The sequence below is a fragment of the Rattus norvegicus genome, chromosome 6, assembly GCF_036323735.1.
Source record: "Rattus norvegicus strain BN/NHsdMcwi chromosome 6, GRCr8, whole genome shotgun sequence".
NCBI lineage: Eukaryota > Metazoa > Chordata > Mammalia > Rodentia > Muridae > Rattus > Rattus norvegicus.
Window position 1 is genome coordinate 16,707,792 of NC_086024.1, and position 24,931 is coordinate 16,732,722.

The 24,931-nt window shown below is 46.3% G+C and overlaps 1 protein-coding gene across 11 annotated transcripts in view; it reads right to left on the reverse strand.

The window, feature by feature from the left end:
- Mta3 (metastasis associated 1 family, member 3) overlaps positions 1–24,931 on the reverse strand; it is a 120,158-nt gene that overhangs the window by 88,217 nt on the left and 7,010 nt on the right. For all 11 annotated transcript variants that reach the window (XM_039078111.2, XM_063261374.1, XM_063261370.1 and 8 more), the window contains exons 3-4: positions 23,365–23,458; positions 949–1,075 (exon numbers count right to left, since the gene is read on the reverse strand). In XM_039078111.2, coding sequence (XP_038934039.1) covers positions 949–1,075; positions 23,365–23,458 — 221 coding nt within the window. The remainder of the gene's footprint in view (positions 1–948; positions 1,076–23,364; positions 23,459–24,931) is intronic.

Below are 24,931 nucleotides of genomic sequence, written 5' to 3' on the forward strand. Positions count from 1 at the left end.
CTGGTGTTCACCAGCTCCCTCTCCCCGAGGTGTCTCACACCCTGAGCTTCTGATTTTCCTACTTCCACTTCCAGGGAAGGGAATCAAATCCAGGGTTTACTGCATGCTAGGCAAACAGTCTATCAGCTGAGCCCCACCCCACCCCCAGCCCCAGAAGCTACTTGTCTTGTGAATTTCTATAGACTATGTTTTTTTTTAAACAAGGTCTCTCCGTGTAGCCCTGGCTGTCCTAGAGCGCACTATGTAGACAAGGCTGGCCTCAAACTCACAGAAATACACCTCTGCCTCCTGAGTGCTGGGATTAAAGGTATGCCCCACTTCTGCCCAGCTCTGTAACTAGCTTTCATTCTATCAGTAAATCAAAAAAGACCGCCATCATTCCAGCACAATCCTTCAGGCGGTAAAGGTTGGATCTTACCAACGCACTGAGCAAAGGTCACGAACACAGCTCGGAGGCCCAGCGCTTGCCTGGCGTGTGCGAGGCTTCAATTTCTAACACTGGAAAACACACCTATTAATTTTTTAAACTAAGTAGTGCACGGAACTGATGGTGCCCGTAATGGAGTAATAAAGCACAGGGTTTCCATCCCAGAGATACTCTAGAAAATAAAAAGCCAAATATCCTATGAGGGCTGGCGTCATGTGTCTGCAATCCAAGAAGTACAGCACTTCCCAGAGAACGTGCCCTATACACTGCAGGGCGTGTTGCTGACCGATACTCAAACTGTTAGTGATAAGGCCGGGCGAGAAGACACCTGCATCACTGTGGAGCCTGCCCAGGATGTCCGAATGCTAACACGCACTATCAATTCCAAGAGCAAATCCTAGTACGAGGTCTGCAGCATGTCAATCTGAGCAAGATCTTGCTGAGAATTCAGGAAGGGCTTCCCAAAGGGCTCTGATCACAGTGTTTCCGGGCACAGCAGGGCAACTTCCAGCAGGTCTCACCTGATATGTGTTGCAGGCAGGGACTCATACTGGCGGGACAGAAAGAGCTCCCTGTGTTTCAGCTGGTGCTTCTGCTTCTCCGTCAAGTCAGCCTCAACCGTCGTCTCTGATTCTTCCTCAGTTTCTTCTACAAAAACAAAGTTCAAAGAATCCATTGTTACAACGCACGCCTCTTGGGACATCAGAGCAGGATGAATCGACAGGTCAGATTAGTAGATTTGATATTTTCTTCAAAACTAATCGTTTTTGACCTTCAGATGAAGCTTTTCCCTGCAATTCCAACTCTAAATTAAGTTCTCTGGTCTGCCAAGGAAGTCGATGACCACCAATGTTAAAATGGGATCAACACCAGTGTAAAACTGGCAGAATCGGTCATGGTAGTACACACCTGTGATCCCAGCTGAAGCAGGAGGATCACCAATTCAAAGGCCATCCTGGTGTAAGTGCAAGGTAACAAGAGCTACACAATGAGGCCTGTCTTACACAAGTAAGTGAGCGGGCAAGCAGGGCCTGGGGTTGGCTCAGTGGCTGAGAGCACTTGCTTTACAATCGAGGACCAGGATTAGCATCCCAAGCCCAGGGTCTTTAGCAACAACTGTAGCCCCATCTCTGGGAGCAGAGACAGAGGGACTGCTGGGGCTTGCTGCCTTCCAGCCCAGCAGAGAAAACCCAGCCCTGCGTCCAGATAGATCCTACCTTGTGGGAACAGGCAGAGAATAATAGAAAACACCCAACACCCTCTGCCTTTATGCAGACATACCTGAAAGCACACATCTGCATACAACTCACGTTGAGACACACACACACACACACACACACACACACACACATACACACACACACACGGTTTTGGTCTTTAGTGACAAGATTTCTCTGTGTAGCCTTGGTTGTCCTGAAACTCACTCTATAGACCAGGCTGACCTCGAACTCAGAGATCCTCTTGCCTCTGCCTCCCAAGTGCTGGGATTAAAGGTTGTGTGCCAACACCACCTGGCATAAAATCCTTTTTGAAAAAAAAATTAAAATTAAATTAAAAGTAAATGACTGAAAAATACTGCAGCTAAGACATGAATGGCAGCAACATACACCTGAAATCCCTACACACAGGAGGCTGAGGCAGGAAGATGTTGCATTGTAACCTGCTCAGGGCTACAGATCTCAAAATTCCTTAATTAAAATATAATATAAACGGAGCCGGGTGTGGTAGTGCATGTCTTTAATCCCAGCCCTCGGGAAGCACAGGCAGATGGATCTCTGTGAGTTTGAGGCCAGCCTGGTCTACATAGTGAGTTCCAGGACAGCAATGACTACATAGTAAAACCCTGTCTCAAAAAAACAAACAAGAGACACAGAGACAGACAGACAGACAGACAGACAGACAGACAAGCAGGCAGGCAGGCAGACAGGCAGAAGCAAGCGGAACCTCCAATTGAATCACACGAATAAACCAACAGAAGGGTTAGACTAGAGGAGATATCCTTAGACATTAGAACCTGAAGCAAGAAATAAATAACTGAAAGAAAGCTAAGACATTTTAAAGACCCAGGCCTGAGGCTGGGCAGGAGGGGGTGGATCGAGCCCCAGGACAACATCCTCCTCCTCCTCCATCATGGGCAAGTGGAGGTGCAGAGACCCCAGTGCTCAGAGAGAAAGGCAGAAGGAAGGCCAACACGATCCCACCACCTGGCTCAGTTGTCACAGTGCTTATTTTGGGACCAGGACCACAGAAGGCATCTTATCAAACACAATTCCCACAATTCTTTTTTTAATTGTACCAGGACCTGTCAGATTCTCTAATTTCAAATTCTAAAGCTCTGAATTAGAAACTGAGTTTAAACATCTCACTTAGCATCAGGCAAGTTGGCTCACAGGGAAGGGCCTGAGTTCCAATCCCCAGGCCCCACATAATGGAAAGAAAAAAAACTGACACTCCAAAGCTGTGATAAAGGCATGCACACAGAGAGAGACAGGCTACACACACACACACACACACACACACACACACACACACACACACACACACACCACACAGAGTATCTGTCAATATAATATAATAAAAGTTAAAGTCTCACCAAGCTCAAACAAAAACCAGGCAATTCAAGCTTCCTTGACCGTTCTTTCTAATGATGTATGCGTGAAGAGACACAGCTGTAAAGGAGGCATCCACTTGCAGGTCTAATAACATCTCGCCAGTGGAGATCGATAAAGTTATTGCTGCATTGGCACTATTAGTAAAGCAAATACCACATACAAAATTGTGCTCTTTACCTAATTGGAATTTGATAAATTGTTGCTATAAAAGACATGACTAACTGAATTCTAGTGGCGCCCTACAGAGCATAAGGCGCCATCACATATCAGAGTAACAATAGCAAACCTCACTTGTGTGTGTGTGTGTGTGTGTGTGTGTGTGTGTGTGTGTGTGTTGGTTCTGTTGTTTTAGCTTTAAAATTTATAACCCTGGCTGGCCCAGAACTCTCTATGTAGAACAGGCTGGCCTCGAACTCACAAAGATCTGCTTACTTTGCCTCTAAAGTGTTGGCTTGTTTGTTTGTAGCATAAGCTGGCCTGGAATTCACTATATGGAATTCCAGGCTAGCAAAGGCATTCCTCCTCCCTCAGTCTGCCAAAGGCTCACTTTCTTTGTTGTGGTGCTAGGGATAAAATGTAAGACCTGGGCTCCTCAGCAAGCCTCCATCACTGAGCTACATTGCTAAAATCTTTGGTTTGGTTCTGGTTTTATGAGACAGGGTCTCACTGTGCAGCTCTGACCGTGCTGGAACTCACTCTATAGACCAGGCTGGCCTTGAACTCACATTGATCCACCTGCCTCTCCCTCACAAGTGCTAGGACCAAAACTGTGTGCCACTACTCCCAGCTTTTTTTTTTTTTCTAATTGTGCATGTGAAGGCCTAGAAAACTGGTTCGGTGGTTAAAAGCCCTGGCTGGTGATTCGTAACCATCTGTAATATCAGTTCCAGAAGATCCCATTCCCTCTTCTGGTGTCCACAGGCATCGAGCATGCACAGATACCCATACACATACACATACAAATATTTTTTTAATAAAAAAAAAAAACTGTGAGTGTGTATGTATGTGTGTGTGTATGTGTGTGAGAGAGTTCCTGCACGCGTGCGTAAGAGTACAGGAGTGTATGCCACAGGTGCATGTGACCAGAACCAGTTGTCAGAGGGAAAAGAGACAATACTTCTTGAGTAAACGGGGCTGAGACAAGCAAGCTAGCCATACGTGAGAGAATTAACTCCCCATGACTGTCACACCTCAAACCATACACCAAAATCAACTCAAAATACAGCGAAAGGCTAACTGTTAAGACTCAAATGAAACAAGTATCCTATGACCTTTTAGACTAGGAAGTGGTATCTTAGCTATCATATGCAGAGACATATGTAAGAAAATGCAAATTAAAACTGTGTGCTTAAACAGATGATATCAACAGAGAACGAAGGAGGGAAGGAAGGAAAGGAAGGAAGAAGAGACAGAGGAGATGGGGCCCAGACAGGCAAATGTCTGAAGCTTGTGGGACAGCAGTCTAGCCCCCCCATGAGTGCCAGCTTCAGGGAGACCCTGTTTCAAAAACATGTGGAGTATGATTGCGGTGGTTTAAGAAAGAACGGTCCCCATAGGCACATAGATTTGAATGCTTAGGGAATGGTATTATTTGTTGGAGTAGGTGTGGCCTTGGAGGAAGAATGTCACTGGGGGTGGGATTTAAGGTTTCAAAAGCCCAAGCCAGGCCCAGTGGTGCTCATGCTGTCGCTGCCTCTGTCTTCCTCTCTATCTCCCTCTCTATATGTCTGTCTGTCTGTCTGCCCCCTCTGTCTGTGTCTGTGTCTGTGTCTGTGTCTGTCTGTCTCTCTCTCTCTCTCTCTCTCTCTCTCTCTCTCTCTCTCTCTCTCTCTCTCCCTGCTGCCCTCGGATCCAGATGTAGAATTCTCTCTCCAGTGCCATGCTCCATGCATCCTGCCATGCTTCCCTCCATGATGACAATGGACTAAATCTGAAACTGTACCCAGCCCCATTGAATGCTTTCCTTTATAAGAGTTGCTGCAGTCATGATGTCTTCTCACAGCAATAGAACACTGATCAAGAAAATGATTAAGAAAAACTCTGGCCGCCACACCACGGGCATGCTGCTCACTTGTACAAACGTGTGTGTGTGTGTGTGTGTGTGTGCGCGCGCGCGACAGCTCCATAGATCACATACACATATATAAAAAACAAATCTTTAAAAGAAGAATCCTTATTAAAAGGTTGAGGGTTTTCTTCCTCCTCTTCCTCTTCTTCCTCCTCCTGAGACAGGGTTTCATGTACCCCAGGCTAGCTCTGAGCTATCTGCCTAGCTGAGGATGGACTAACACTTCTGATCTCCTGCCCAATCTGAATGCTGGACTGGCAGGCATGAGCGGCTGGCCCACTGCCGTGCTGGGCTCACAGGCAGCTCTGTGAACGCTGGAGATCCGTGCTGAGCCCCTCCCGGACCCTCGGAGATTTATTTCCTAAGCCAACTTTGAATGCACTTTCTGACAGAACACCTGCCCAGCACCTCTCCAGCTCGGTAACCTAAAGACTTACTTATACTTTGAAATCCCATTGAAGAACTCAAGCTTTCCTTAATGGAGGTCATGTGTGTCAAGATTTACTGTAAAAAGCAGCATTTCTCTAAAGACTTATTTCTTTTTCTTTTTTTAAATTAATTTATTCACTTTACATCCTTATCACAGTCCCTCCTCTCCTTCCAGTCCCCCCAACAAGGAGCCCCTCCCCCCTCCCCCTGAGAAGGGGGGGTCCCTCCCAGGAACCAACCCACCCTGGCAATCTCAAGTCACTGCAGGACTAGGTACATACACACCCACTGAGGCCGGACATGACAGCCCAGTTAGGGAAGCAGGATCCACAGGCAGGCAACAGTGACAGGGTTAAGCCCTTGCTCCAGTTGTTGGGGGACCAGCATGAAGACCAAGCTGCACTTCGGCTACAGATGTGGGCAGAGGACTAGGTCCGGCTCACGGATGCTCTTTTGCTGGAGGTTCAGTTTCTGGGTCCTAAGACTTGATTTTAATTATGTATATGGGAGCATGTGCACTTAAATGCAGGTACCAGTGCCTGTAGAGACCAAGAGAGGGCGCTGGATCCCTGGGACTTGGGTTACAGGTCTTTGTGTGTGTCCCAATGTGCAAACTGAACTCAGGTCCCTTGCAAGAGCAATGAACCATCTCTAAATGCAGAAGTTATTTCTTTAAGCTTAGAAGAGAAAAAGGTATGCATGGAGTGAGGATGTGCACATGAGTGCAGGTATCCCTGAAAATGAGCCATCAGGTCCCCAGAGGTGGCGGATAGGTCCCCAAAGAGCTGCCCTATGGGTGCTGGGGACAGAAATCTGGTCCTCAGTAAGAGCAGCACATGTTCTTAACCTTGGGGCCATGTCTCCAATCCCAGAATTATTTTGCTTTTTGTTTTTAATTTCTTGTTTTGTCTTCTTTTTGTTTTTGGAGACCAGGTTTCTCTGTGTAGCCCTGGCTGTCCTGGAACTCACTCTGCAAACCAGGCTGGCCTTGAATACAGAGATCTGCCTGCCTCTGCCTTCCGAGTGCTGGGATTAAGGGCGTGTGCCACTACGTAGAGTCAAAGGTTTTTAATTTTTCTTTTTTTTTTTTTTTCTTTTTTCTTTTTTTGGAGCTGGGGACTGAACCCAGGGCCTTGCGCTTGCCAGGCAAGCGCTTTACCACTGAGCTAAATCCCCAACCGAGTCAAAGGTTTTTAAGCAAACTGAAAGCACACATTCCATTAGCAGGGAGAGCGCCGCCCTCAAATGCCGTCCAGTTTCTGCAGAGCTCTGTAGCAAGCAGCTGATGCCGGGTTAGCGTCATTCTGAACATACGCTACTCGGACCTCACAGAAGGCAGTGGTAAGTGAGCAAGCCATGCACAGGAAGTCAGCCCTGAGTGAGAAGGCCTTCGGAAACAGTCCTTTCACACAGTGAGCCACCGTGACTCATCAGTTCTACAGCCAGTCAGGATCCCATCAAAAACCTAAGCTATTTCTGCCTCACATTTATTCAAAGAACACTGCATCTGGCAAAGGCTGCCCAGTCTTATAATAAATCCAAGTCCATCTGGAATTCTGTAGCCTTAGCATGCTACCATGCAACTTTCCACTTGCTGTCAACTGTGAAACTTCAGAAACAAAATAAAAGCCACAAGTGACTCAGCTCGGGTTTCTGTTGCTGTGACAGAACACCATGGCCAAAGCAACTCAGGGAGGAATGGGTAAACTCCAGCTTACAAGGCTCGGGTCACACCACCGCTGAGAGAAGTCATGACAGAAACATGATTCACATAGGGCAGGAACCTGGAGGCAGGAGCGGATGCAGAGGCCATGGCGGGTGCTGCTTACTGGCTTGCTCCCATGGCTTCCTCAGCCTGCTTTCTTACAGAACCCAGGACCACCTGCCCAAGGGTAGCATTGCCCACAGAGGGCTGGGCCCTTCTACATCAATTATTAATCAAGAGAATGCCACAAAGGCCAATTTATGAATCATTTTCCCAATTGTGGCTCCCTCAACTCAGTTGATTCTAGGTTTGTGTCAAGATGACAAAAGTCAACCAGCGCAAGAAGAAACCAGGTCATCCACCGCCATCATGCCATCCTCTCCAGCTCACTGCCAGCCCCGTCCACCCAGAGCACCCTCCTCCTGAATTCACTCACAGCACCGGCCTCCCAGCGCGTCATCCCCCTGAACTCCCAAGAGCCATAGATTAACAAAAATACCGTGACAGACAAGGGACACCTCACTTAAGTCATTAGTCAAGGGATCTAAAAGACAAATATAATACAGATAATTGTTAATACAAAACAAAACAGGGCTGGAGAGATGGCTCAGTGGTTAAGAGCACTGACTGCTCTTCCAAAGGTCCTGAGTTCAAATCCCAGCAACCATATGGTGGTTTACAACCATCTGTAATGAGATCTGATGCCCTCTTCTGGTGTGTCTGAAGACAGAGACAGTGTACTCACATAAATAAAATAAAATAAAATCTTAAAAAACAAAAAAACAGACAATTGTTACTGTCCTCAGTTCCTTCCCAGATTTTGAAAGTAAGGCCCTAGGGCTGAAAACACTACACACTTTTGTCACAGGACTTGGGAGGAATCTAGTTGGTATGACCTTTAAGGACCTTCCTCCCTGGGAGCTAGCTCTCTCAGGATTAGAAGATGCATTGCAAACTGCTAAGGAGAAAAGCAAGCAATAGCCCTACTAAGCTGTGAAGACTTCCACCCACAATGGATGGACCACACAAGACGGCCTAGACAGTAGGCAACAATGGTGCTAGTGAACTTCAGGCCTGCTCAGAGTGAGAGAGCCTATGCTCAGTAAACCTAGCCAAAAGCCTGTGGCTGGAGAGGTCACAGACCCTAGAGGAAAAGCTATTGCAGCCATGTCCCTAAAGTAGTACAGCTTCCCACTACGTTCTAAATGCTTCCCTTTACACCACCAGTGCACCTCTCAGTCCTCACTGGAGTTTCACTGTGCAGCCCACAGAGGGTATGACATACACCCACAACTGGCCAAACCCGGAGAAAAATGTCTCTGTATCCTGGCAGCAACTGGGACATCATCAGCACAATCCCCACACCTACAGCTCAGGGGACACCGCAGAGGAGGGAGAAAGAACGCTCTAAGTGCCAGATACCTGTCTCTGTCTCTAAAGGCTAGAATCAAAGGCATGCGCCACTGTGCCTAGCAGGTAGGGTAAGTTTTATCAGAGCCTCATCCCCATGACAAGCTACAGGAAACAAATGAACGTTGAGGAAGAATCAGTTTCCCAAGGAAAACCCCGATAGGTTTCCCAATCCCAAAAGAACAGCACTGACCACATGTACACATGGACAACACAAGCGGGACTCCACCGGGGGTGTGTGCATGTGTGTGTGTGTACGTGCATGTGCGTGTGTAACAATAGAAAAAGAGGTCATGGAGTTGAGAGGGGTGGAGAAGTGGGAGGGGGAGTAGAAATGATGTAAGTAGGCTATTCGTGTATGAAATTCTCCTAAAACATAACAATTTATAAATAAATTTAAAAAAAAAAAGCTTCCTGTTTTGACAAAAAGCTCTTCATGGCTGCCAGCCACCATTTGGATAAAGTAAACTACAGTGGTGATAAATCTGAGCACCAACCATGCCATGCTCCATGGCAGCCATGCTCTCCCCCCACCTGACCTCAAGCAAAGTATAAGGGATAGCGGCCTGTGGCTCACTCTCTGGATTCCAGGCAAGAGCTGGGGACACTCCTTCCAGGGCAGTGAGAACATAACACGCAGACGCAGACGGGAGCTCCTAAAGGAAGCCGGAGGACGGACGCCAGCATAGCTTGAGGAAATACAGAGGTTTTCCCGTGAGCCCCAATGCCACCAGGAAGGAAGAGGGGGTAGGGAATGAACCCTGGTCCTTCCTGAGTAGAGAACCCAAACCTTCGGTGAGGGTGGCATGGGTCTGGTCTGCACTAAGGCTTGGCCTGACAAAGTCTTGTTTTCCCCGCCACATCCGGGATGGCCAAACCCGAAGGCACTGTCTACACAGCCTCCAGTTCCTCCCATGCAAACGGAGGGCATCTGGTTATCTCAGCCTTCGTACAACCCAGTGTCAGACCCTATTGGACTGTGTCAGTCCCTGCCCCTGCTAAGCCTCGCTGATCCATGTGAAAGCCTTTGTTCTCTTAAAGGAACTTCCTGGCCTTCCCGTCCACCATAGCCAGCAGCTAACACCTGAACGCCAGATCTTTTGGTCTCAGCTTTAGTTTCAGTTTCTGTTTCTCCAGTGTGCTTCCACTCAGTGGTTGGGGTATATATTCTGTGTACCCAGTGAAAGCTTTGGCATTCAATTTCTTGAAACATGAGTGACCTGAGTCTGCGTGTTTCTTCTTAAATCTCGCAGGCCTGTGCCCAGTTCTCAGTCAACGCAGCTGCAATCCAAAACCTTGCAAAACATGGTGATGCACACCTACAATCCCAGCACTCAGAAGGCAAAAGCAGGAGGGTCTCTGAGTTCCAGTCTACACCCGTGAGAATCCACCCAGCTACACACTTAACCCGTCCACTGTATTTTATACATTAATTTTAAATACGACTGCTTCTGTTTCTAGCCAAATGAAGTAGCAGAGACAAGGTCTGCCTGGACCATTAGAAACAAAACACTTGATTAATGAAGACAAAGGACACAAAGCACCAATTATTTTTAACACATGAGGTGGGGAAGACGGAAAGGGGTCCCTGTTACCCAGGAAACCTGACTTCGTATAGAAGGGGGATGGGAGCTGGAGAGGTGGCTCAATGGTTAAGATCACTGGCTGCTCCTCTAAAGGACCTGGGTTCTAGTCCCAGCACCCACAGACAATCCACAACCATCTGTAACTCCAGACCCTGTTTCCACGGGCATGAGCCCACATGCTGCTCAGACATGCAGTTAACACACCCATAAACATAAAGTAAAACAAACATTTTAAAAAGAACAGGGAAGGAAAGAGAGGTAAGACCTGGTAGGCAGAGCGCTCAAAAAGAGGAAAACACAGTTCAGAAGACAAAGCCCCAGAGAGGAAGGACCCTGGAGGCCTGCGGAGGCTCTGCTGGAGCACACGTGATACTCGGAAAGTATCAGAAGCCTCTTGGGCAGTGATGGCACCCACCTTTGAAGCCAGCACTCAGAAGGCAGAGGCAGGCAGATCAACAGATCTCCAAGTTTGAGGCCAGCCTGGTCTACAGAGTTCCAGGACAGTTAGGGCTACAGAGTGAAATCCTATCTCAAAAAAAAAAAAAAAAAAAAAAAAAAAGAAAGAAAGAAAAGAAAGAAAGAAAGAAAAAAAGGAAAAAAAAAAGGAAAGAAAGGAGGAAGGAAGAAAGGGGGGAGGGAGGGAAGGAGGGAGGGAAAGAAGGATAGGAAATGCCAGAAGGCAGGAAAGCAACCCCTGGAGAGAATGGGGAGGAACAAGGCCTGAGCTCACACAGAGCTGGAAGAGCATTTCTTCCCCTACAGAACACTGGAAACACACGATGCACCGTGCACTGGGCACAGGAAGGGAATTGAGCCCTAGGCAAACACAACTCGGCCCTGCTTATAAGCAGCAATGAAACACCAAAGTAACCGCCTCCCAGAACCAAGGTTAAAATAACTGACAGAAAAACAGATCTGTCACAGCCACGGACACAGCTGTACAACCAGCTACACCAGAGGCTGGAGAGAGAGAGAGAGAGAGAGAGGGGGGGTGGGGGGAGGGAGGAAGGGAGGGAGGAAGGGAGAGGGAGAGAGAGGGAATCCCATTCTCTGTGTGTAAGAGTGTCTGCCTGTATGCATGTATGTGTGCACAGCATGTGCATGTCTGGTACTCAGAGATTGAAAGTGAGTGAGTGCCCATTCCTTGGAACTGAAATTACAAACGGTTGTGAGCCACTGTGGATACTGGAAACCAAACTGGATCCTCTGGGAGGACAGCAAGTATTAATTACTGCATCATCTCTCCAGCACAGAAACCCTGCCTCTTAAACATGAGCATGCATGTGTGTGTGTGTGCATGTGTGAGCATATGTATATATGTATAAAATGTGCATATATGTACATATAGGTGACATATATTTAAATATATATGATATTTTTATATTTTATATTATATATATATGAATGATTTTTTTTTAATTCCTAAAACAGAATGACCATACTAAATGCTGGCCAAATTGTGAAGAAACTAGGCCTTGCCTCCACTGCCAACGGGAATAAATATACAATGATAAATCACCCCAACAAATAGTTGGCAGTGCCTTTCTAAAGTTAAAAACATAAATTGGATGACACACAACTGAAATTCCAACATTCAAAAGCCTGAGGCAGGAGAATTGTGAGGGTGAGGTTAGCATGGGGTGCAATCTCAACAAACAAACAAAACTAAACAACAGGACCACTGAGAAGCCTGAGCAGGTGGAGGGAAATGCAGTACCAGCCTGGTGCAGGGGTTGGGGGGATATCACTGATCCCCAGACCGGTGTAAAGGTGTGGCTGGAAAGAACCAACCCCACAGAGTCGTCCTCTGGTAACACAGATTCCCTCTTCTAATACACACCGAGAATTTAAAGGTAAAAATACCACAGCATGTAAGCATCTATCCTACTGCAACCCAAGAGAAAGGCAATAGCCATCTACAGATGAATGGATTTCGTTATGGTCACACAACGTACTACTCAGTCACCAAAAAGATAGAAGAAAAATAAACTATTAAGAGTCGCCCTGTGAAACAGAATCCCTGTACTCGAGATGAAGCGGAGGCAGAGGCAGGAGATCTCTGAGAGTTTGAAGTCAACCTGATCTACACAGAGAGTTCCAGGACAGTCAGAGGCATATAGAGATCTTGTTGAGAAAAAGAGAGAAAGAGAGAGTATTGCCCTATGACCAGGCATCACAGCATAAACCTTTAATCACAGCACTAAGGAGGCAGATGCAGGCCGGCCAAGGCTGCAGAGGGAGAGCCTGTCTCTGCAGAGTAGCGGTGGGATATGTTGCTTGCCCAGCATGCACCGTTGTCACAGTGTCTGGAGGCGGGCATGGGAGGACCAGAAGTTCAGTGAGATGGCTCATTGGGTAAGGGCCCTTTCTGGCAACCCTAGTGACCTAAGCTGGATCCGCAGGACCCACAGGGTGAAAGAGAGAGTAGGCTCTTACTAGTCTAACCTCTGACCCCCACACAGGATGCCTGGCACACATTCTAGGTCTCTAAAGTGACATTTCTGCCTAATTGAGAGAGCTACTCTGTGCTGTGTTCCTACTAACGGAAAAGGGCATGGGCGTTGTCGGCTTCTTGACAGGACACCAAAACCGTGCTCCAAACCTCACAGACCATTTCCCACCTGCATGGCGAAGTCACCTGAACAACATGCTGTCGACACTGCTCCAGAGAGCTTCAGAGGGACAGGTACCCACAAGGTCTGCTCCCTGGGTTGCTTGACTTCCCCAAGACCCTAAGTGGGCTCTGTTCTGTCAGCGTTGGTTCCCAGTGAGAAATCCAACCCAGACCGCTTCATTTCTCTCACTGACTCTGACTGATACAAAACTGTTTTCCACTCTCCTAGGGGAACTTGATTTAATCCCAGCACAGGGCAAGAAAGGGGAAAGCACAGACAAAGCCTTGAAAAGATAAGGGAATTAGTTAAGGGCTGGGGAGCCGGCTCAGTGGGTAAAAGCACTTGTTTGAATCCCCAGAACCCATGTAAAAAAAAAAAAAGCCAGAGAGAAGTGCAGAGTCTGCGCAGGGAGATGTGCGCAGGAGAATGCCTAGGAGCTCATAGAGGCCGGCAAGTCTGCTAAACACGACGGAAATCCATAGTGACCTGCTTCAAAGTGGGAGGCAGCACGCGCGCACGCACACACACACACACACACACACACACACACACACACACACACACACACCCCTAAGATGCACAGGGCCTGGGTGCCATCCTAACAATTTCTCAGAAGGAGAAAAATATTTTAAGTAGCAGCAGGAATATAAAGAATTTACTGAAATAGTCCAGTGTAATGACACACATCTGTGATCCCAGTACCTGACAAAGATTGCAAGATTGAGCTCAAAGCCACCCTAAACAAAGCAAGATTCTGTTTCCAAAAAGAGAGAGAGAGGGAGAGAGAGAGAGAGAGAGAAGAATTTACTGAAAAAGCAACTGCGGTGGTTTGATAAGAATGGTCCCTGTAAGCTCACATGATTGAATGCTTAGCCATCAGGAAGTGGAACTGTTTGGAAGGATTAGGAGGTGTGGCCTTGTTGAAGGAGTTGTGTCACATACATAAGCACATGCAAGGATAGAATTGTATATTATATAATGTTAAATGTGTATAACTGGGGTTACTCTATAAAGTTGTTCAGTAGTTTACCTTAAATTTTTTTAAAGTGTGTGTGTGTGTGTGTCTGTCTGTCTGTCTGTCTGTCTGTCTGTCTGTCTGTCTGTGGGTATGGGCATACATCTGCAGAGGCCAGAAACATCAGATCCCCTGCAGCTGGAGTTACAGAGCTGCCCAATGTAGGTACAGGGAACCACAGGTAGGTCCTTCGAGAAACCAGGAAGCTTTACGTCTGGTTCTCTCGTTCTTCTAATGACTGTACAGTATTCGAGTGTATAAGGAAGCCAGGATCCACTTAGAGAGCATGGAGACTGTCTCATCCAGACTGTTTCAGTCATACAGTGTGGAAAATGGACTCTAACTCTCCTCTCACCAACCACTGCCTGGGCTTCTCTCTGCTGCACACTTCTCATAAAACCCTAACACGGGAGGCAGATCTCATAGAAGAGAATTGTGTTCGCTGGTCAATACGAGTAGCTGTGCCAGAGGGACCCTAATACCTGTGTGGGCCTGAGAACAGCTTCACTAATAGGAAGTGACAGCTGTAATATCGTGTGTGTGTGTGTGTGTGTGTGTGTGTGTGTGTGTGTGTGTGTGTGTACACCAAACCCATAAGTAGATTTTAAACTTTCTTGGCTTTATTTTTCCTGTTCTTAGGCCATGTCTGTCTGTCTGTCCTCTCTGCCCTTATGGATCAGGTTGAGCTCTCGGTGCCACGTCCGCCTGCTACCATACCCTCTGCTCTGACGATGATGGACCAACCCTCTGACGCTGTAAGCCAGCTGCAATTGAATGCTTTCCTTTCCAACAGTTGTCTTGGCTATGGTGTCTCTTCACAGCAACAGAACAACTAACGACTAAGACAATCATATGCTTCAAAAAATTTTTCTTTTTCTAATTTATTTATGTATTATTATGTATTATATATAAGTATACTGTAACTGTTCAGACACACCAAAAGAGGGCATCAGATCTCATTACAGATGGCTGTGAGCCACCATGTGGTTTCTGCTCTTAACCACTGAGCCATCTCTCCAGCCCAATAAAAATATTTTCTTTGTTGTTGCTGTTTTCTTTTTTGTTTGTATGTGGAGACAGGATCTCATGTAGCCCCGACTGACTTCAAACTTGCTATGTAGCTGACGATGACCTTGAACGTCTGACCTTCCTGCCTCCCCTGGTGCTGGGATGACTGACAGGGGTGCATGTTGATGAGGTGCTGGGGATGGGAGCCAAGGCTTCATGCACGCTAGGCAAGCACTTTCCAGCTCACCTGCATCCCAGGCCTCGGAGACTCCCTTCTGACAGGGAGAGCCAGGTGCCGCACTTGCTCTCTCAGTGCTGCGAGATGGAGCAGGAGGACTGCTCCGAGTGCGAGGCCAGCCTGGTCTACACAGTGAATTCCAGACTACATCCTGAGACTTCATCTCATAAAACAGAACCAAACAGAAACGATCATCTGGGGAAAACTCGACTAGCTCCACTAATTATAAAAATGGCTTCCATTCAACTACTCATGAAAATACAAAATTCGAGGAGGACATATTTTTCCAACCCATAAATCATGTCACATAATTATAAAAGTAAAACCAGCACAAAGCCTTGGGAAAAAGCTTCGGAATTTACCCAATTACTAGAATGCCTCATTTGGTGATCAATAAGCAACGTGACATAAATTTTAAAGTAGGAACAGAGTACTTGCTGTTTAAAAAAAAGAGAGAGAGACCATTAACATTGGAAAGAACAGATCAATAAGAAAACGTATACCATAAAACATAATTAACTTGTCAAACACTAAAACTTTGTAATATTTACAGTTGATAATAATCTGGCTAATGAGACACAAACTCACTATAACTGCTAATTATAAAATGTCATTCACAAAAATAAAAACATCATAAAACAGCAAGAGGGAAAATAACCCCAGAGACGCAAGTTTACTGCTTTAATGCTCTGATAGAAAATAGATTTTATGCCAGCTCCAATCAGGTAGCAGAAGGCAGTCGGAAAGAGCTGAAAGGTGTCACTAAGTCACGGCCAGCCCTCTGCCTCAGATGAGTCTTATTTTTTGAGGCAGTCTTATGTACCCCAGGCTAGGTTGAATCCTCCTGCCTCCACCTCCCAAGAGCCTGGAGTGCAACGGTGCCACCGGACAGGGTCACCGTAGACTTGATGTGAATGGAGAAACGAGGCTTCACTAGGACAGGCTCTCCTCACCTGTAAGAAGCCAGTGTCCTTCCACACATGGTCTCCCCTGTTCTCAGTAGCTGAGGCAGGAGGACTGCTCCGAGTGTGAGGCCAGCTTGAACTACAGAGTTGGCAGCCAGTCTGGGCTTTACAGGGAGACTCTGTCTCTAGACAAACCATAAATAACAACAACAACCAACTAACAAAAGGACTTCACATCACAGACTAGATCTCACTAAATAGGCAGCTTGCAAGAAATCCCCCAGAGAGGAACAGAAATGTCACCAAAGATACACAGTCGCTTACTGACATAAATCTCACACACAGACATTCTGGTAAATTTTTAGGATGCCTGTGCTAAAGGGCAAACCACTAGAAGAGAAAAAAAAAAAAACATTGCCTACAAAAGAATAATAATCCACTGAGCTAGGTGTGGTGACCCAACCTTTTAATCCCAGCACTGGGGAGGCAGAGAAAGGCAGATCTCGGTGAGGCTAACCTGATCTACAAAGAGTTCCAGGACAACCAGAGTTACAAAGAAAGAGACTCTGGCTCCACATAAACAAACAAGTAAGTCTGACAGACAGTTAACAATGAATACCCCAGAGCAAGCAAATTTCTTCAAAGTTCTAGGAGGAAAATATCTTGAACCTCAAATCCTGTAAAGAACCAGACTAACGATGTGACAAAGACATTTTAAGGAAGGCAGAGATTGGGCTGGACAAATGGCTCAGTGGTTAAGAACACTGGAAGTTCTTCCAGAGGTCCTGAGTTCAATTCCCAGCAACCACATGGTAGCTCACAACCATCTGTAACGAGATCTGATGCCCTCTTCTGGTGTGTCTGACAGCTACAGTGTACTTATATAAATAATTAATAAAATTAAAAAAAAAAAAAAAGGAAGGCAGAGATTTAGAACATTTACCAGCAACACGTTTTGTGGGGGAAAAATTAGATAAGGACACGGTTCAGCAAAGTGAGACACAATGGAAACTATTTTTTTAAGATTTTATTTCATGTACGTGAGCACACCATCACTATCTTCAAACACACCAGAAGAGGGCATCGGATCCCATTACAGATGGTTGTGAGCCACCATGTGGTTGCTGGGAATTGAACTGAGGTCCTCTGGAAGAGCAGCCAGTGCTCTTAACCACTGAGCTGTCTCCCCGGCTCTGACACAATGGAAACTTAAGGGTGATGTTGACACGGGGTGTTTCGAGGGGGAAGCAAGCACGCGTACAGGAGACACAAACCTCCCTATGGCTTTGTTAAGGTATCTATTCTCTGAGCATGAGCTTATGCATGTGTATGAATAGGTGTATGTGTATTTATTTATTTATTTATTTATTTATTTATTTATTTATTTATTTATTCTCGGTGTGTGAGTGTTTTGCTTACATGTATGTCTGCGCACCATGTTTTAGCTGGTGCCCAAGGGGTCACAAGGGGGCATTGGATCCCCTGCCCTGGAGTTACCAATGGTTATGCATAGCCCTGTGGGTCCTGGGAATATAACCCAGGTCCTCCGCAAGAGCAGCTCTTAACCTCTGAGCCATCCTGGGAAATAAAGTCTTACAAGTAGGTATGGTGTCAGGTGTGGTGGTACGGCCTGTAATCCCAGCATTTGGGAGACAGAGAGCAGGCGGATCTGTCAATCGTACATCGTGGAAGCCTGCCTCAGAATCAATAAGACAGGACGGAGCAGCTGGAAGGCAAAACATGCAACTTCAGCTCCGGCTCCTCGGAGGGAGGGGACCAGAAGCCACAGCCACGAAGCCTGGAAGCCCCACTAACAGCAAGTGAAATCCACAGGTCCCTCAAGCCTCCAGTCAGCATTGAGGACGATCTGACGGCGACTCCTCCTACGGGAAGGCTAGGACTGAGGAACACACTGCAGGTGCGACCGGAGCGGCAGCATTCTCTGAACAAAGGACAGCCTAGAACAGACAGAGTCCCTCTGGCTTCCAGCAGACCTTGCGGGAGAATGAGCAAAGCTCTGGGACCTAGTGGGGGTTTGGGAGATGAGGACAACTAGGGACTGGGGTACAGCGAGATGGCTAAACGCTTGCCCGTAAGCTCAGTCTTCAGCCCCGGAGACGGTGGAATGCCTGCCTAGATAGAGCGTGGGCTGGATCCCCATCCTAAACTAGGGGAGGTCGCACAGGCCTCAAGTAGAAGGGACAAATATGTGGGGCAGAGGTTAGCGCTCATCCTCAGCCCGATAGTGAGTTAGAGGTGAGACAGGAAAGACATGAAGCAGCACCCGAGACCCTGTACCACCCTCACCCCAAAAAAAGGCAACAAAGACTGAAGAGAAATGACGGGGAGGAAGAGAAAAAACTTCTGTTCCCAAACTATTCCTGAAGGTAGTGAGGGAAGGAACCCATTCTACAGAGCAAGACCACCAACACCAAAACCAAGTAATACACACCAACAAAGGGAAAAATAGCTATAAGCCCAGTTCCCTGGATGAACGTAGATCCAATAAAATACCTCAATAAAATACCTGCGAACCACGGGGAAAGCGGAGAGCAAGTAAGGCCAGGCACTTGATCCCCACCAGTGCAAATTAATGAATTAAAATGCCTTCAAACCAAATTCAGCAAAGTATTAAAGAGATCACACGCCAAGACCCAGTCAGCTTCATCAAGAATTCCCCTTTCACCACACAGAAATCAATAAATAAAACACAGCACATAAATCAAATCAAGAACAAAAGTTAAACAACCATCTCGGCACACTCAGAAAAAGTCTCACGGGGCCCCCACATCACTTCACAATAAAAATCTTAAAAATCCAGGCAGTGGAGGACCACAAACAAAGCCTTTAGTCCCAGACTCAGGAAGAAGCCGCTCTGTGAGTGAGTTCGAGACAAGCCTGGTGTACAGGGCAAGTTCCAAGACAGAGCTTTACAGAGAAACAATGTCTCAAAGGAAAACAAACAGAAAGCCTGAAGGAATTTGAAACAGAAGGACACAGCCATAACATGAGAAAGGTAAGAAAGGACAGACACACAACCAAACCTAGAGCAAACGCCCCCATGCTTTTTTAGTACAGTGCTTGTGTTCTCTAGCAGAATTTATTCAAGAGTAAGAAAAAAAGGGGCACAAGTCAGATTATCTCTCTTTGCAAATGGTGAGGCCTACACTTCCTCCACTGCACAGTGAGTCCAAGGCTAGCCCCAGCTACTTGAGACTCTGTCTCAAAACAAAATGTTAAATGATTAAATCACCTAGTCATAAACCCAACCAAAGGGCGCAATAAAAACAGTGAAGGAAGAAACTGGAGAGAATTGGCAGGAGACGCAGCTCAGAAGGAGGGCTGCCCCAGGATTCACAGGGCCCAGAGGTCCATCCTTAGCGCCACAAAACCAAAGAGCAGTCTTTCACACCTGTGATGACAGAACTCGAGAAGCAGAGGCAGAGTGAATGAGCAGAGGTCCTACGGCATCCTCAGCTCCACTGCGGTCTGAGGCCAGCTTGGACATGAGACCCAGTCATAAAAATAACTAAGAGTGGGGGTTGGGGATTTAGCTCAGTGGTAGAGCGCTTGCCTAGGAAGCGCAAGGCCCTGGGTTCGGTCCCCAGCTCCGAAAAAAAAAAAAAAAAAAAGAAAACTAAGAGTAAGGCATAAAGTAAAGAAGGTCTCCGAGACAGAAAGGCAGCCTGTGCTGTATGACCCAAAGTAAAGTGATCCTCAATCAACCAGATCCCCATCAAAGTCCCAATGACACCCCTCACAGGAACAAAAGAACAATCCTAGATACCCAGTCACCAAAAGGATCCTAAGAAGAAGAAGAGCAGTGCTAGAGTTCTAAAATAAATATCTGTCTTCAATGTATACTAGAGCCATAGTAACAAACCAGCATATGCTGGTGCAAACCAGATATGCAGACAAATGCAATAGGATAGAGAACCTATGGCTGAAGAGAGGGCCCACTGGTAACAGCACAGGCTGCTCTCCCAGAGGACCTGGGTATTCCCAGCACCCACAGGGCAGCTCACAGCTGTCTGTAACTCCAGTCCAGGGGATCTGATGCCTCCTTCTGGCCTCTGTGGGCACCAGGCATGCATGTGGCACATACATAGAGGCAAAATAAAATAAAATAAAATAAAATACACACACATAAAATAAAAAAAAGCAAGCCCACACAACTACCACCATCCCCTAAGTTTTAGCAAAGATGAAAAGACAGCCTCTTCAGCAAAGGACACTGGCAAAACTGGATACAGAATGAAACTACAGCCCTCTCTCACCCTGTACAAAATCAATTCAAACTAGACCAAAGACCTTAATGTGTAACTTAAAAGGAAAATCAGAGAATCATTGAGAGACCTAGGCAAGGAATTGCAGAGAAGTCCTTCAATAGCTCAAGAAATAATACTGAGAATGACTGCCGGGAAGGAGCTGGCACAGTGGGTTAATGCTCTGCTCTGGTAGAGGCCTGGATTCCAAGCACCCACATGGTGGCTCACAACCATCCTTATCTCTACTTCCAGTGAGACTGACACTCTTTTCTGAACTCTACAGGCACCAGGAACATGTGTAGTCCACGTACATACATGCAGCAAAGCAAGCGGATACATTATGGTGGTTTGAATAGGAATGCTGTCCCCACCCCAGGTTCTAATGCTCTGCCCATAAGGAGTGGCACTGTTAGGAGGTGTGGGCTCGCTGGAGGAAATGTGTCACTGTGGAGGCGGACACTGAGATCTCATATGCTCAAGCCTAGCCCGGTGTGGCTCAGTCTCCTTCTGCTGCCTGAGGACCAAGACGCAGAACTATCAGCTCTTTCTCCAGTACCATGTCTGCCTGCACACTGCCATGCTTCCCAGCATGGTGATGATGGACTGAACCTCTGAACCTGTAAGGCAATCGCAACTAAATGTTGTCCTTTATAAGAGTTGCCTTGGTCATGGTGTCTGTTCACAGCAGTAAAACCCTAACTAAGCCACATAAAACAAAATATCCTATCTGAGCGGCGGTGGCACATGCTTTAATCCCAGCACTTGGGAGGCAGAAGCAGGAGGATATCAGTGAGTTTGAGGCCAGCCTGGTCTGCAGAGCTAGTTCCAGGAAAGGCAGAGTTACAGAGAAACTCTGCCTCAAAAAAAACCAAAACAAAACAAAAACAAACAAAAAAGATTTGACTAACGCAGGCATAAGCCTTTAGTCCCAGCCCTCTGGAAGCAGAGACAGACTGATCTCTGTGTGTCTGAGTTCAGCCTGGCCTACATAGGGAGTTCTAAGCTAGCTAGAACTACATTGTGAGACCCTGTCTCAAGGGGAAAAAAAAAATCTTTCTAAAGAATTGACTAATGAGACTGCATAAAATTAAAAAGCTTTTTCACAGCAAAGAAAACCAGCAGAATGAACAGACAGACTGCATAATGGAAGAATAGCTTTGCCAAGTAAGCATCTGAGGGAGGCTTAAGTATCTGTTGTGACTTTATAAAGAACTCAGACCTGACTTAGAGGCTTACACCTGTAATCTCAGGACTGGAAAGATACGACAAAAAGATTGCCAAGCATTTGAGGCCAGCCTGGGCTACAAGCCTGCAGAACAGGGTGAAAACCTGTCTCAAAGTGACAGAGAACAAACAAATTCCCACTAGTGATTCCAGCGTCTGGGAGATGGAGGCAGGAAGATCAGGATCACAAGGTCAGACTCACTCATAAGTTCAAAACCAGCCTGGAATACATGAAAACTAGTCTCGAAGAAGAAAAATATCAGAAAGACACCTATGGTGGCTTGAATGAGAACAGCCTCATAGGTTCATACGTTTGAATACCTGGTCCCTGGTTTGGTGGAGTTATTTGGGAAGGATTGGGAGGTGTGGCCTTGTGGGCAGAAGTGTGTCACTCAGTACTGGCTTTAAGGTTTCAAAAGACTCAGGCCATTCCCAATATGTTCTCTGCTTCATGATTGTGGGTCAAGATATGAGCTGAGTTCTCAGTCACTGGCCTGCCACATCTGCTAACGACTTCCTGCTACTTCTCAGATGGACTCTAACCTTCTGGAACCTAATTAAGCCTAATTAACCGTTTTCTTCTGAAAGTTACACCATTCATGGTGCTTTATTGCAGCAACAGAAAAGTAACTAAGACAACAACACAGCGTCAGCCTTTAGTTCACATATGTGTACATGTGCGCGCACACACACACACACACATACACACACATTAAGCTACAAAAAAACAAACAACAAACAAACAAACAAACCCAAAGCAGAAACCACCAAGTGTACTATCTATAAGAATTCTCTGTATCTAAATAAAACTTAGTACTTTTTCTAGCAAAATTTTAGTTTCTTATATACCTAATACTATGAACATATAATAGGAATAAAATGGCAAGTATTACAGCTGGATGTGATGACACAGACCTGTATTTGGAGCATTTAGGAGGCTTGAGGCAAGAAAATCGTGAATATACACTAAGTCGATGCTCAAAAACAAACAAACATAAAAAAGTAAAACATTGCCCAGCTGTTATAGAGAGAGAAAAGTATCCCTCACTGAAACACCTCACAATGAAATATAAATTTCCTCAAACCTACACCCCACAAAGAAACAACCAAAAATAAACAATAACAAAGCTACTTCCCTGACGGCTTGCTAAAGCCAGCTCTCACATTTTTTATTTCAGTGTGCTAACTAATCAATAAAAGTATGATATCATCTAAACAAGTGTGACTTGGGATTGGAGCTCAGAGGTTGCGCTCCTCCCTGGCATGCACAAGGTCTTGGGTTCACTCCCTAACACACACACACACACAAATGTTATAAATATATAAATCGTATTAGTATATATAAATCATGGTTCTGTATAAACATAGTGAGAAGAAAAAAGACAAATACTACTCAAAACCTTACACCACAAGGAAAAGTAGAAGGAGAAGAAAGGGAGTCCCTCAAGACCGCTCAAGGGATAAAGGTGTTTGCCACCTAGCCTGACGACCCATGGGATTACAAAGTGGAAAGACAGAGGACTCTTGAAAGGTGTCCACCTAGGCATGAACACACACACACACACACACACACACACACACACACACACACAATTAGCTTTAAAAAGAGAAAGGCTAGCGAGAAGGCTCCAAGGTTGCGAGCACTGGTTGATCTTCGAGGAACCCAGGTTCAATTCCCAGCACCCACATGGCAGCTCACAACCTCTGCAGCTCTAGCTCCAAGGGATGCTACGCCCTCCTCTGCCTCTGAGGCAGCGGGCTTGCATGTGGTACACAGATATCCATATACACAAAATATAAGTTAGATTAAAGAACAAATTTTAAAAAGAAGGAAGGAAGAACCATTTCACTCACTAGCATGCTTATCGGCAAGCATTATCAGCGTGTTGGAGATGTCCCGTCTTCTATAAAAGCAGACTACTTTGGCTTCCACATTGCCGCTTGCAGTCTAAGAAATAAGAAGAATAAAAGTCATATTCGACCTCAAGTCTCAAATGACAACTGTGCTTGAAGGCTGGGTGTGGAGGCACATGCCTATAATCCCAGCACTTGGGAAGCCATGGCGGAAGGATTGCTCAAAGTTAGAAGCCAGCCTGATGTACACAGAGTCCCACACCAGCCAGGACTACAAAGTAATACACTGTCTCAAAAAGCAACAGTGAAACCTGGACAGGAAGAAAGGGGGAAGAGCTCCCCCTGATCTGTGTGGGTAGGTGGATGAGACAGGGTTTCATGTAACCCAGGCTGGCCTTGAACTCACTACCCTCTTCTCTCCACTTTCCTCAGGCGTGCACGGGCATACCAGACAGATTAATCCCTCCAACATTAAAGTCGCCAATGGTCTGTTCATGATATTGAAGGCTACCCCTTCAAACGCATCCACAGACAAAATAGATTAAATGTCACCAAGCCCCAGCTCCAGGGGCGGTAGCCAGCCTACAGGGCAGACCTAGAAAAACACCCTCCGCACAGCCATGTCTAGTTTACCGTCCCTGGAAAACGCCCAGAACTGTAAGTTCCCAACCCTGGAGCTCTAATGTTCTGAGTGGCCCACAATACAATCAGCACTGGGCTCGGCTTAATTTACTGCAGCTGAGGCCCAGGCGCACGTCCTAATCTCTATAAATTCTGCGGCTTTCAAGCGGGTTCTTCATAAAAAACGCATCAGTTACAATAGTGTTATTGTGACGTCCGATTTCTCACAAACGTGGCACACGTTTCAGAATGCATCTGGACTTGCAAATATATTCAAACGGAAAGAACGCGTACCGTGACAGATTTGCCGGATTCAGTAAGATCGGCAGCAACATTGTAGGGAGAGACGACACTGTGGAGATAGTGCCCCTTCAAATTAAAATTATATTAAATTCCTACCCGAATGCCAATATATTTCATAATGTTGTGATCAAACTCATCCTCCAGAAGCAATGAGCCAGCAATCTGGTAAATGAACAGGCCGATATTTCCATGTAAATAAAGCCGAGAGCTTTCCTCATTTCTGTCTCATTAGTGTGCTCTCCTAACAGCAAGGCTCTACAAAGATGATTAAATTCTCAGATAAACCTGCTGCAGGGATGAAGACGTTGCTCCCAATGTTTCTTCCTTGACTTTGTTCTTTAAACTTTTTCGCTTGTTTGTTTAAGTCAAGATCTCTACATAAACACAGGCCAGCTCAGAACTGGTAATCCTCCTGCCTCAGCTTACCTGGTGCTAGAAGAGGTGTGCAGCATCACACCTGGACATGAAATTAAGTGGCGGGGGTTCTGGGCATCGTGGCGCTTGTCTTTAATTTAGTCCCTGCACTCGTGAGGCAGAGGCAGGTGGATCTCTGAGTTCAAGGCCAGCCTGGTCTACATAGGGAGTTTCCCAACAGCCAGGGCTACACAAAGAAATCCTGTCAGGGGGAGGAGATGGAATCTTT